General features: G+C 36.9%; 2 protein-coding genes and 2 long non-coding RNA genes across 6 annotated transcripts in view; 2 read left to right on the forward strand and 2 right to left on the reverse strand.

Annotated features, from left to right (window-relative positions):
* The window catches only part of LOC130698017 (ATP-dependent RNA helicase DHX33-like), a 139396-nt gene that overhangs the window by 68358 nt on the left and 57301 nt on the right, over nucleotides 1–13737 (forward strand). The gene's annotated exons all lie outside the window — the stretch shown is intronic.
* On the reverse strand, nucleotides 1224–2907 carry LOC130698025 (uncharacterized protein MCAP_0864-like). 2 transcript variants are annotated; one of them, XM_057520804.2, is made up of 8 exons: nucleotides 2816–2907; nucleotides 2485–2758; nucleotides 2257–2424; nucleotides 2047–2184; nucleotides 1851–1988; nucleotides 1641–1778; nucleotides 1437–1574; nucleotides 1224–1370 (listed from the first exon to the last, which is right to left on the reverse strand). In XM_057520804.2, the coding sequence occupies exons 1-8, from the start codon at nucleotides 2825–2827 to the stop codon at nucleotides 1330–1332; spliced, it is 1047 nt and encodes a 348-aa protein (XP_057376787.1). In that variant the 5' UTR covers nucleotides 2828–2907; the 3' UTR covers nucleotides 1224–1329. The 2 variants fall into 2 exon arrangements, with proteins under 2 accessions (XP_057376787.1, XP_059353051.1); XM_059497068.1 differs by lacking the exon at nucleotides 1641–1778.
* LOC130698030 (uncharacterized) lies at nucleotides 4812–5468 on the reverse strand. Its single transcript, XR_009003169.1, has 3 exons — nucleotides 5405–5468; nucleotides 5118–5280; nucleotides 4812–4999 (listed from the first exon to the last, which is right to left on the reverse strand). It is a non-coding gene; the product is annotated as an uncharacterized LOC130698030 (long non-coding RNA).
* Nucleotides 6571–9783, forward strand: LOC130698027 (uncharacterized). Of its 2 annotated transcripts, XR_009421743.1 has the most exons (15): nucleotides 6571–6742; nucleotides 6801–6978; nucleotides 7054–7138; nucleotides 7198–7267; nucleotides 7328–7364; nucleotides 7420–7492; nucleotides 7553–7628; nucleotides 7689–7909; nucleotides 7975–8059; nucleotides 8121–8194; nucleotides 8258–8319; nucleotides 8372–8455; nucleotides 8517–8599; nucleotides 8660–8743; nucleotides 8797–9783. It is a non-coding gene; the product is annotated as an uncharacterized LOC130698027 (long non-coding RNA). The 2 variants fall into 2 exon arrangements; XR_009421742.1 differs by having other exon boundaries at nucleotides 8258–8455.

The following is a 13737-nucleotide window of genomic DNA, read 5'->3' on the forward strand; positions in this document are numbered from 1 at the left end:
GGAAGTGGGTCATTCATTTTAACTAAAACTGACACTCGAACCAGTTTTGAAACGCTTTTAAACCGTTCGTTTTGAAGATAGGATGAAAATAGTTCTTGCTCTTTATTTTTTGCATCTTATCGGGCGATCGAACGAGCTGAAAGCAAAAACGCAGTTACGAAAAGGTTGGAGGGAACTTAACGGAATCGAGGTGTCATAACTTTTGGAATAGAACCTAAATTGAATTGCGCAGGTTTTTAAATTTCTCAATCGAAACCTCTTTGGGTGTTCCATTGTGTGTTAAAAAAAACGTTGAAAATTCTTAAATGTTTTGTTCTGGATGCCAATGGAAAGAATGCGAGCGTCTTGTATGCTTTGTAATGCAGAGTGCGTTCCAGGGACGTCTGGCGTGTAGGCATCTCAACATGCGCCTCTGTGCCCGATCAAAAGCAGCACCGCGCCCAAATTAATGCACGGAATTCCATATGGAAAAATCACTTCTATTGGTGTTATTTTTCCTTGAATTTTTCCCTGTGTTATCACGGGCGAAATAAAACTAGAAGAATTTAACGTTTTATTATGTTCTTTTTTTTTTAATCAGTAACGATAGTTGTACCCCAACCGGGGTTCAAGCTAAAAGCTTCCAGGAAATCGAAAGAAAAAAGGTCTAGCTAGATTTTCCGTTAATTTTGACATCTCGGCTTATCGAAAAACATGGCCGGTGTTACGACTATCGCATGTCGCTACGAGACACTGTCTGAAAGTGTTGCATTTGGAGGTCACCATACGTAAAATTTTTTTGATTGTTCAAAAAAAAAAAAAAGAAAAAAGAAAACTTGTTTTCTTTGCACGTAGAATTCATTTCGCCTCGCACGTCACTTGTTTGTTTTGAAACGCTTCAACTGTCCGCGGCGTGCAGTTTAAGAAAGAAAAACTTGATTGTGGAGAATCGGCTTCATGTGATCTACATTTCCATGTTTTTCTTTCTTATTCGTAGAGTTCAAAGGGAATTGCATAATATTAACGGTGCCTTCACCTTATACTTGACACAGAAATAATTGTGCGCTGCTGATTATCAGGTGGGCAACAACTAAAATAGTTGTACTAAAACAGGATTGCGCAGTGCTCAATGTGATCTGGCGTTGCATTGCATTGAGTTACTTAATTCGAAAAAAATGTACGCAGGTTTTTGTTTTTTGCTAACTTAAATTTTATTCCAATGAACCAATTTCCTTTTTCACCATTAAATATACGAGAAACAAAAGCTTAAATAGAGCAATAAATGCATTTGAAGTTAAAGCGGCAGCCCCAAAATGTAACCCTTACATGCCCTTGTTCATCTCCGCTCATCTAGATTTTGGATCTGATGTCGATGAAATCCTTCCTGGTGGCTGTAATGTTAAAAAGATAAAATTAACTTCTTGTTCTTGAAATTTGAAGTATTTAAATCGAATTACCGTCCAATTTGACTGTCAAATCCACTAGGCCGTTGGTCACTTCCTGACGAACGCGATCGAATTTGCTGTTCGTGTTGGCCAATTCGGCGTTGACATCTTCTAGTTTGGTCTTGGTGTCAATGAAATCCTTCTTGCTTGCTGTAAAATTCAAAATTCGCAATGTGTTTCACGTATTATCGAGTGGTGTTTTTTGAAGTCTTTTACCGTCCAACTTTGCGGCCAAATCCATTTTGGTATTGGTGACTTCCATTCGAACGCCTTCAAGTTTAGCGTGAGTGGTAGTCAGCTCCATTTTGAGTGCCTCTATCTTGGTCTTGGTGTCGATCAACTCTTTCTTGGTTGCTGAATTGTCGTAGGGAATGTTTCATTAATTTAATTACAATTTCAGTTTAAAGCTTTCGGAGAAACACTTACCGTCCAATTTCGAGTTGAATTCCGGCTTGTTGTTGACCATTTCTGTAACTACGTTGTCTAGTTTGGCGTTGGTGTTTGTCAGTTCGATTTTCATGCCTTCGAGGGCCGTTTTAGTATCGATCAATTCTTTCTTGGTAGCTAAAAGAAATTTGAATTGAAGAATTTGTTCAATATTTGATCAGTTTAAATTGCTTACTATCGAGCTTTTCTTTCAAATCGGGCTTAGTGTTCATGATCTCGGTTTTGGCGCGGTCGAGTTTGATGTTGGTGTTAACGATTTCGCCGCTTAGGTAGTCCAGTTTGGATTTGGTGTCAATCAAGTCCTTCTTGTTTGCTGTCGATGGTCGTAAAATATTTCACAGTTAGTTTTCATTTTGAATCGATTTTGATGGTTATTGATAGTTACCGTCAAACTGTTTTGCGAAGTCTGCTCTCATGTTACCCAATTCTCCTTTGAAGTCTTCCATTTTCGTCGTGGAAAGGGATTTCATGACGTTCGTTTCGGCTTTTGTGGCCAAGTTTTGCATATTCTTTTCCAAACGGCTTGTGCTCGATTCCAATTGAGCCAAAGTGTCTGCAAAGATTCACGAACGTTAACCTTCCATTGTTTCAAAAGTAACGATCACAAGCGTACCTCTCAATCTCCTGTTTAAACCTTCGACCGTCTCTTCTAACGTTTCGATTCTTGAAGATAGTCTTCGGAAATTCAAAGTTTGACCGACGTTGCTTACCATCAGCGATTCGGATTCACGGTCGGGGAATGGCAACCAATCGCTTCGGACATCGCTCGGCTGCTGGGCGACCGATCGTGCCGGGTAGAACGGGAGTCTTGCGTGATTCATATAATACCAACTAGGAGCCAATTGAGCAGAGACGGCACACGCCATTGCGAGGATCAAGACGGACAGCTAAACAAACAAAGGCTTAGGACATGTTTTTAACGTTAAAAGCAAAATCAGACTTACCGAAATCTTCATGTTGTCGAACGGCTGGGCTTTGCAAAGCAAATCGAATTTTCGATGTCAAGCGGAACAGTGACGACGATGCAGAGACGAACCCCGGTTTATATAAGCGGACGCAGGCACACAATCGAAAAACCGGTTCATATTTAAACGTATAAAAATGTCTTATTGTTTTTTTTGTCTCATTCTTTTCGGACCGAGAATCCCATCATATCTTGATACATCCTTCCATCGGGAATAACTTGTGCCCCCATTTGCTAGCGCCGTGAAGGTTAATCGCAGGTACTAATCTATCGTACTTAGTATGCGATACGAATTATTTTTATTTTTTTTTAACATGGAGAGCCATTCAAGATTGCGGAGAGCGTTGTCCTTCGATGACCGTCAACGCGTTCAATAACTCGTTTACGTAAAAAAAGAAAAAGAAAACCATCTACTTGACGAGTGAGATTCATCCCGTTATTTAAATATAATCCTATTTCTCGTAATTTCTAGTATAGCAATTAAAGTTCTGTTTCCTTTGGTTTGATTACTGTCAGGTTTTTTTGTTTTTTTAAAGGCGCGTTTCCATACTCGTTGGACAGTAAAATATAGGGCATTAAGACGTTGTTGATGGCCGTTGTGTTTCCAGATGGTTTTGCATACGTGTATGGCAAGTTTTGTTTGTTTATTTTCGCGATTCGCGTCATTCTGTTGGATTCATTGGCAAACACAAACGCGTGTACAACTTGTTTTCTTGACGTGCGTCTATTGTTTTTTTTTTTACGCACACGGTCGAATTGTGTTATGCTGATGAGGGCGATTACCATTCGCTGATTTATTTTCGATGCTTCCGTCGGTCACTTCTGCACGGAAATTGATATCCAAACTATTTTTGGTTGTCAGTTTCCAAGCAGCAATTCTGTTGAACTTGTTCAGTTTTTGTTTTTAAATATTTTACTTCTGTTTTGTTTTTGTTTTTCTTGTTTTCGTGTCACTTAAGTCTGAGCAATCAGCAACCTTTGTTTATCGTGCTTTCAGCAACTTAGTGGGGGGAAGAGATCCAGTTGGTCATTAGGAGAGATAAATGTCACAAGCGATTGCACCGGGGCTGAATCAAATAATTGCTATGCTCATTTATTTGTATTGGAAGGGTTTCCTGTTTTCTTTTCTTTTTAAATGAAAAAAAAAAAAGGAATCAGTTCAAACACTAAACCGCTTTAGGGGTTAAGTACAGTGATAACAGGCTTTTCCTGTGCCCAATTAGCTTCAGTTTCTGCCGATAATAAAAAAGGATCGTCTTCGACATAAATTGTCGTGTCGGTATGAAAAGACCCTGCGGAATACGGCGGCCGTATTAAATAAACAAGCCGACAGGCATCGCCGAACGTCTTACCACGAAACGATGTTTTTTCTTTAGCTGTTTTGTTTAAATATTTCACTTGTTTTTGTTGTAATTTTTATTTCATATTATCAAACAAATAAACTGGCCATTTTTGGGTATTTGGAATGTCTGGCAGTTGAGACACGCTGAACTGCCGGAATAAATTGTAGGAAATGTTGGCAGGGGATTAAAGTGGGAATGTGTTCACAGGACAACGGGATTTTGATTCAAAAAATATTTTAGCGTCGACGTTGGGGACCGTGTTGCCGATTGTTGTTAATTAGGAAAATTGGCACATGTTTGATAATCGTCCTGCAAAACTGGCTTCGTTTAATTTTCAGCAATTTGCATGTAAAATTAACTATGAAGGGTAACGAACTCGACTTGCCTTTCAATTCAAAATAGTACTGTGAGATTTCTATTACTTTTGAGACAAAAAAAACCTGTTTCATGTATAGTTAATAATTCCGCGGTAATAAAAAGAAGAATGAAAAAATAAGTTATCGTACATGTATCGTGGTGAATTTTGATTTAGAATTTTTTTAATTGATTTATTAATTAACATTGTTGGATTTTTCAATTTCGTATTTGCCATTTTTGCATAATTTAATTAAATAACTATCATTTAACCGACACTATTGACCTTCAAAGAGTTAAAACAATAATATTTAATAATAGTGAAAAAAATTGCTTTTACTAGTGAACCAGTTAAATATAATAATTTTATTTAGTATGACAGACATCCTTATTCCGTGATCAGGGTTACAGCTGGTTGCAATCCTTGAAGGCCGGATCATTTCAAAGATTATTCGCCTACAGGTACGCTAACCATGCAATATTAAAACAATTAACAATTAGTCATGTAATAACTTGAAAAGACTAACATCAGTTTGTTTTACGAATATAATTCTTAATGTTAGAAACACTACAGGTTCCACTAACATTGGCAGAGGCATCAACATGAATTTAACGCTGAACCACCATTGCATTTTCAAGGAGACATTTCCTGAAACATTTCCTCCTTAAAGTAAGTGTAAATGTTTATAATGTTACCAACGGTCATCATCTACTCGTATAATCCAGCCTGTATCGAAATACAAATGCCCTATGTAACATAGAATAAGTTTGTTTAGAAAATGTTATGCTTATAGAGATATCGAACTAGTCGTAAGTGTATTTGCTGAAAGATGAAAGGCAAGCTAAGTTAAATGGGGCAAAAATTTACTTACCAGGCAACCGAGGCGACTGACGATGGTGTTATAGATGTGGTACATTGGTAGAGGCAAGACTCCGTACAAATGTGCACATCTAGTGTTTAGACGACGCCTTAAATACCCGCAGACACGTGCCACATTATTGACTTTTCGGAAGTAGAGTGTAGGGTAGAGGGAACTAATTCTGAAGGTCGGTAGGTTGAAGGGCAAATTTTGTTTCCAGGTGAGCCCGAGGTTATAGCCATTCCCCATCGATTGACCGTAGGTTATTTTGATATTTTTTTTTTGTTACCATTTTTTTTTGTTTCCAAGGGCTTAAAACAGATGAAGAACCTCGGGCATTCACAAAAAAGGAGTGAGGGGGGAGGGGGAGTTAGAAAAATAGGAAGCTAGAATTTCAGTATCTCTTCCACCTGCACGCGGTGCACTAGTGTAGATTTGTTGCTTGCAATCCACGTCTAATAATTCTAAGAACTTTCGCACGTGCTCCCAGCTTTCGCAAATTGTAGATTCATCAATTACGCACTGCATCAGCACATGGTTTAGCATCTGCACTGGTTTTGCTTAGTTGGGGTAGTAAGATAAGTCTAGATGAAATAGATAAACGTAGATTAAGTTAAGGATAAGTAGGTCCAAGTTTAGGTTATGACTAGGGCTACTTTAAGTAAGGCGTAAGCGTAGTCTACCACACGTCGTTACTTCTGCACAACACTATCTCAGCCATTTTCTTTCACTGTTTTATGCAATTATCAACCGTAGTCGTCGTTCGCAAACCATTTTTCTACAAACAATTGTACGTTTCGACTTCTTAACTCAATTTACACATGATCCGCCAACCCAAACAACCTCCTGATCATTAACCATCGATTAATAACCAGTTTCTTTTTTTTTCAGGATTTTTTTCTCCAATGTAACTGTAATTTATGTACATGATGCCTCTTAAAATTAAGATAAAACTTATTGCTGTTCAAGTATTCAAAAATTTGGTTTGATTTTTTCTCGTTTCTGTACAATCAGGAGAGTAATCTCTGGGGCAGAAGAGGACACTGGACAACGAGAATCTCCGTCGCATCCACTGGAATATGGCCCAGGATTCTGAGGTATATATTAAAAAATTCAGTATCTCACCATGGTTTTTTTATTATTTTATTTTATGTATCTAGGAAGGCCACATCTCCACCGAAGAGGACCGTTGGACAACGAGGGTCATCGCCAGGTATTATTTTAACAATTTTAAGTGTTTAATCGTGTTTTTTTATGTATGTAGGATGGTTCACATTACCACCGAGGTGGGCCACTAGACAATGAGGTTCGCTGTCGGAGCCACCAGGAATCGTCGCCCAAAATTGTCAAGTATTTAATTTAAAGTCTTAGGTTTTGAACTAGATTTTATTTGTTTTTATGTATTTAGGAGGCCCTCACCACCATCGAAGAGGACGCTGGACATCGAGGATCGCCGCTGGAGTAGCAAGATCGTCATAATGGATGTTTCAGGTACATGTTTTATACGTTTAAGTGTCTAACCATGTTTTATTTTATGTATATAGGATGGCCAACATCACCACCGATGAGGGCAACTGGTCAACGAGGTTCGCAAGTATTTCATTGAATATTATTACCATAAATTCATTCACCATTAATTATTTTGTTTTTTATTTGTTTAGGAGGGCGCCATCATCGCCAAAGAGGGGCTACTGGACAACGTGGTTCACCGTCGGATCCAACAGGATTATCGCCCAAAATTGTCAAGTATTTAATCGAAAGTTGTAAGTTTTACACCGTTTTATTTTGTTTTCTTGTGTATTTAGGAGGCCCCACCACCACCGAAGAGGATGTTGGACATCGAGGATCGCCATAGGAACCACCAGGAATTGTTAAGTATTTAATTTAAAGCTTTAAGTTTTGCACTATGATTTTATTTTTTAATTATGTATTTAGGAGGGTGTCACCACCATCGCCATCCCAAAATTGCAAGGTATATAAAAATTTGTAAGAGTCTTACCATGTTCTATGTATTAATCTGTATATAGGAGGGCTGGCAATACCACCGAGGTTGATTACTGGACGTCGGGGATCGCCGCCGAAGTCGCCAAGTATTGCCAGGTATTACTTTAACAATTTTAAGTGGCTAAGCGTGTTCTTTTATGTATGTAGTATGGTTAGATCACCACCGAGGAGGGCCACTAGACAACGAGGTTCGCTGTCGGAACCACCAGGAATCGTCGCCCAAAATTGTCAAGTATTTAGTTGAAAGTATTAGGTTGTGAATTATGGTTTTATTTTGTTCTTATGTATTTAGGAGGGCCTCACCACCATCGAAGAGGATGCTGGACATCGAGGATCGCCGCTGGAGTAACAAGATCGTCATAATGGATGCTTCAGGTATATGATTTATACGTCTACGTGTTTAACCGTGTTTTATTTTGTGTATTTAGGATGGCCAACATCACCACCGAAGAGGGCAACTGGACAACGAAAATTGCCGTCCGAGGCATCAGGATCGTCGTCTAAAATTGTCAAGTATTACATTGAGTATTTTTACCATTAATTCATTCACCATTAATTATTGTTTTTTATTTGTTTAGGAGGACGCCATCATCGCCAAAGAGGGACCACTGGACAACGTGGTTCGCCGTGGGATCCACCAGGATTATCGTCCAAAATTATCAAGTATTTAATTGATAGTTGTAAGTTTTAGACCATTATTTTATTTTGTTTTTTATGTATTTAGGAGGGCAGGACCACCATCGAAGAGGATGCTGGGCATCGAGGATCGCCGCTGTAGCAACGAGATTGTCGGCATAGGTATTGAGAGTTTTCTAAAAGTAAGTCTAAGTGTTTAATCGTGTTCTTTTCTCTGTATCTAAGAGGGCCCCACCATCACCGAAGAGGGCGCTGGAGTACCGATATCGTCGCCGTGGATGTTTCAGGTATATCGTTTACTCGTTTAATTGTCGATTCATATTTTTTTCATGTATTTAGGAGGGCTTCATCTTCGCTGAAGAGGATTACTAGACAACGAGGTTCAACGTCGGAGCTACTAGGATTGTCGCCCAATATTGTCAAGTATTTAATTATAAATTTTAAGTTTTACACCACTAACTTATTTTGTTTTTTATGTATTTAGACGGGCGCAATCTCGCCGAAGACGATCACTGGCCAACGTGGTTGGCCGTAGAAGTCACCAGTATCGTCGGCCAAAATCGTCAAGTATTTAATTCAAAATTTCAAGTTTTACACCTTGATCTTATTTTGTTTTATGTATTTAAGGTGGGCTGCACCACTATCGAAGAGGATGCCGGACATTGAGGGTCGTCGCTGGAGGAACGACATTGTCCGCAATGGAGGTTTTAGGTATATTTCTTTACATGTTTATTTGTCTAACCATTTTTTAAAAATGTATTTAGAAGGGTTCCGTCGTCGCCGAAGAGGACTACTGGATGTCGTGGATCGTCGTTGGAGCAACGGGAATCGCCGCCCATCCCCGAGATACACGCCCATTAGGTCGATGGAGGAAAAAAGATGGTACGGTTGAGTATTGCCTATTGGCATTTTTCTACTTTATTCTGCGTTATTCGTGTGTGGTACAAATGTGTTGCTCTTGTCATTTATTCCTTCCCGTTATTTTTCCTTAAACATTACGGCGTATGGTTTAACTTTCACTGAGGACGCAAATTCACTACACCTGTAGACCACGGTTCGTTCACGGTTTGTTTGCTTTTTTGCACGGTTTGGGATTAGTGGATCGGGTAATGTAGTTCTTCTTTCATTGGTTTCATGCCAAGTATTTAGTTGGTGCAGGTTTACTAACACTTTGCTACTTCTAAAATAAAAAGTAAAACAAATTAAATTTGTTTTATGTCTGCATACTCTTTTGAGTATGGTTTCGTGACTTGTGTAATGCATGAATAAAATAATAATCGCGTGCGGTCTGGTTGCTAACCCTGATTTAACAACCCGATATAAACGTGATGGGGCAGTAACCCTTCCAACCCTACTCATAGGCAAGAGTGAATAACCCGCTGCACAACAAACCGGTTTGAGCGAAACGGGTTTGTGGGGCTCATTGGCCCTACAGTTTTTCTCAACGGATTTGGAGGTATTGCAATGTTGTCTCTTTTGAGTGTTCGTCTGCAAGCTAGATATGTTTTTTTTTTTTCCTACAAACTGACTAGAATAACAAAGTTGTTGAATTAACTGGAGATGTGTATGTAGGAAAGTGAGATATGTCGTCGTGGATTAAAAATTAATGCTCAGCGAAAAAAGATATTACTAGGAAATTATTAGGAATTGAAATTCGTAAAATATTTCTTACCGATTGGGTTTTATTTAATACACTACCCCACGGAAAAGGAAATAATACCGGAAAATATGAATAATCGAAGTAAAATATAAAGCACTTCTAATGAGCGGGTACTTGGTTAAAAAATCGTTTATGGGTGTTGTAAGAAAAAACATTAAAACTAAATGTTACTTCAGTTGTGGTATAATAATAGTAATTGATTTAACAGTCAGTAGTTGAATCAATTCACTATTTAGTAATCAAACTTATTTTAAAAAAAGATTTATGTTATTAAAAATGAATGTTTACACAAAATTTGACAAAAATGAGTAAATTAAAAACAGCCAGTTACCCGCTCGATAAATTATGAAGAATAATAAAATTGTAACAGTCAAACATGTCTGCACATGCACCTGCTAAGCAAACAAGTATAAATGATATGTGTTTGACAAATTCATGTAGACGGAGCTCAAAACAAACAAAAATTTTAACAGACTAATATTTAAATGATGCGGGCGGCATCGTTAAAAAGGAAGTTGTAAAAAGCAACTCTAACATTCCTTTGTGGACTAACAGTGAAATTCGTGAGTGGCAAAAACTTGTAAATATCATTGTTCTTGTTCACTTTGTTGTTTTTCCTCGTCGTTAAATTTAATGAAATTATTATTGGTTTTAGTATTTACTTTGTTCACGATTTTGATGAGCGAAAGAATTGTATGTACTTATCAAATACCGATTATATTGTGATTTAACACCGTATAGATTAGAAGAACCGATTTATATTTAATTTGTTAATTTTTTTTTATTTTCAATAACTGAGAAACATTGACACAATCATTTATCATTGATACATTTTATTACAACTCAAACACAGATACAATTAACACACACACAAACACACATACTCCTGTTAAACTTCCAGTAACTAATGGGTATCGAACCCTAATCTTCGGCGTCGGTTGCCAATGCTCTACCTTTGAGCTACAGTCACTTGCAATAACAATGTTTTATACATTGAATCAACGCACAAACATATTGTATAGTTAATACTTTAATCTGGCTATAATATTTGTCAGTCTGACCAGTGATTGTACATGTATCATAGGATATCTGTAGAGGGTCCGGCTATGGTGTGAGAAGACAGAGGTTCAAATCCAATCTGGGCTGAAAGTATGAAAAACGTTGGAATTTGAAAAAATTACGTAGAATATATTTTTACTGTTAATCGTATTTTTGAAAATGTGTAGAAGATGACGGTTCGCTATAACAATGGATAGTTTGACAATCCAATTTATAAGAGGTATAGCTTGTGTGTAGAGAGTCCGGCTACGGTATCAGAAGACCGGGTTTCAAATCTTACACAATGCTAAAGATGTCTGCAAGCATGCCATACAAACAATTATGTTTATAATATTATATTTATTGAAAATGTATAATAGATTTTGTCTAAAGATTACTTGCAAAAATGGTTTTCGGTGAAATGTAACTCATGGCTCAATGATAGAGCACCGGCTTCGTAAGTCGATTGTAGAGGGTTCGATCCCCAAAGGAGTTCAAACATATAAAACTGTTTCTAAATGAAAAAAATATTCGATGTAATATTATCAAAGGTTTCTAAAAATTGCAACTGCTATGCAACCAGCCCTAACGTAGACACTATGATATTAAATGAAATTCTAAATCTATAATTGCAAACATGCAAAGCGATATATAAATCTGTATATCAATTTGTTTGAAAAAAAAAAAATAATAATTGCAATAAATGTAATATACATTCATTTATTATCATCTGTGATGGCTATGGTTAATATCCTTTGTAAATTATACAAGTTTCTATATACTCAATAAAGAGTTACATATCATAATTATTGGAATTTTTTTTTTTTTTTTGAGATTAACATTTGGTAAAATATCCGTTCGCGTGCTTCGCACGAAGTTACCCAACTCGACTGGCCCCGTGGAATCGTGACACCTGGGAATGTAGGAAGCCTGTGGAATAGGAGACCTGACTGGGAATCGAACCAGGAACCTTCGAGTTGGGAAGCGGACGCTTTGCTTAACTGGCATCTGCCCCCCTATATCCCCCCATTGGGATAAGGTTTTCTATTGACTCGTCGGCACACACACACAGATGATAATAAATTAATAAAAGAAACCTTGCGCAACGTATAGAATTTCATTTAATATCATGGCTTCTACTTTAAGGTTGGTTGCATACCAGAAGAAGATAGAAACAGTTTTATATGTTTGAACTCCTTTGGGGATCGAACCCTCTACAATCGACTTACGAAGCCGGTGCTCTATCATTGAGCCATGAGTTACATTTCACCGAAAACCATTTTTGCAAGTAATCTTTAGACAAAATCTATTATACATTTTCAATAAATATAATATTATAAACATAATTGTTTGTATGGCATGCTTGCAGACATCTTTAGCATTGTGTAAGATTTGAAACCCGGTCTTCTGATACCGTAGCCGGACTCTCTACACACAAGCTATACCTCTTATAAATTGGATTGTCAAACTATCCATTGTTATAGCGAACCGTCATCTTCTACACATTTTCAAAAATACGATTAACAGTAAAAATATATTCTACGTAATTTTTTCAAATTCCAACGTTTTTCATACTTTCAGCCCAGATTGGATTTGAACCTCTGTCTTCTCACACCATAGCCGGACCCTCTACAGATATCCTATGATACATGTACAATCACTGGTCAGACTGACAAATATTATAGCCAGATTAAAGTATTAACTATACAATATGTTTGTGCGTTGATTCAATGTATAAAACATTGTTATTGCAAGTGACTGTAGCTCAAAGGTAGAGCATCGGCAACCGACGCCGAAGATTAGGGTTCGATACCCATTAGTTACTGGAAGTTTAACAGGAGTATGTGTTTGTGTGTGTGTTAATTGTATCTGTGTTTGAGTTGTAATAAAATGTATCAATGATAAATGGTTGTGTCAATGTTTCTCAGTTATTGAAAATAAAAAAAAATTAACAAATTAAATATAAATCGGTTCTTCTAATCTATACGGTGTTAAATCACAATATAATCGGTATTTGATAAGTACATACAATTCTTTCGCTCATCAAAATCGTGAACAAAGTAAATACTAAAACCAATAATAATTTCATTAAATTTAACGACGAGGAAAAACAACAAAGTGAACAAGAACAATGATATTTACAAGTTTTTGCCACTCACGAATTTCACTGTTAGTCCACAAAGGAATGTTAGAGTTGCTTTTTACAACTTCCTTTTTAACGATGCCGCCCGCATCATTTAAATATTAGTCTGTTAAAATTTTTGTTTGTTTTGAGCTCCGTCTACATGAATTTGTCAAACACATATCATTTATACTTGTTTGCTTAGCAGGTGCATGTGCAGACATGTTTGACTGTTACAATTTTATTATTCTTCATAATTTATCGAGCGGGTAACTGGCTGTTTTTAATTTACTCATTTTTGTCAAATTTTGTGTAAACATTCATTTTTAATAACATAAATCTTTTTTTAAAATAAGTTTGATTACTAAATAGTGAATTGATTCAACTACTGACTGTTAAATCAATTACTATTATTATACCACAACTGAAGTAACATTTAGTTTTAATGTTTTTTCTTACAACACCCATAAACGATTTTTTAACCAAGTACCCGCTCATTAGAAGTGCTTTATATTTTACTTCGATTATTCATATTTTCCGGTATTATTTCCTTTTCCGTGGGGTAGTGTATTAAATAAAACCCAATCGGTAAGAAATATTTTACGAATTTCAATTCCTAATAATTTCCTAGTAATATCTTTTTTCGCTGAGCATTAATTTTTAATCCACGACGACATATCTCACTTTCCTACATACACATCTCCAGTTAATTCAACAACTTTGTTATTCTAGTCAGTTTGTAGGAAAAAAAAAAAATATCTAGCTTGCAGACGAACACTCAAAAGAGACAACATTGCAATACCTCCAAATCCGTTGAGAAAAACTGTAGGGCCAATGAGCCCCACAAACCCGTTTCGCTCAAACCGGTTTGTTGTGCAGCGGGTT

The sequence above is a fragment of the Daphnia carinata genome, chromosome 9, assembly GCF_022539665.2.
Source record: "Daphnia carinata strain CSIRO-1 chromosome 9, CSIRO_AGI_Dcar_HiC_V3, whole genome shotgun sequence".
In the NCBI taxonomy this organism is placed as follows: Eukaryota; Metazoa; Arthropoda; class Branchiopoda; order Diplostraca; family Daphniidae; genus Daphnia; species Daphnia carinata.

Coding starts and splice junctions, on each gene's coding strand:
- LOC130698025 (XM_057520804.2), bottom strand. Junction 1,989..2,046: donor TTTGAAAGAAAAGCTCGATA/GTAAGCAATTTA, acceptor AATTTCTTTTAG/CTACCAAGAAAGAATTGATC. Junction 1,779..1,850: donor ATTCAACTCGAAATTGGACG/GTAAGTGTTTCT, acceptor ACGACAATTCAG/CAACCAAGAAAGAGTTGATC.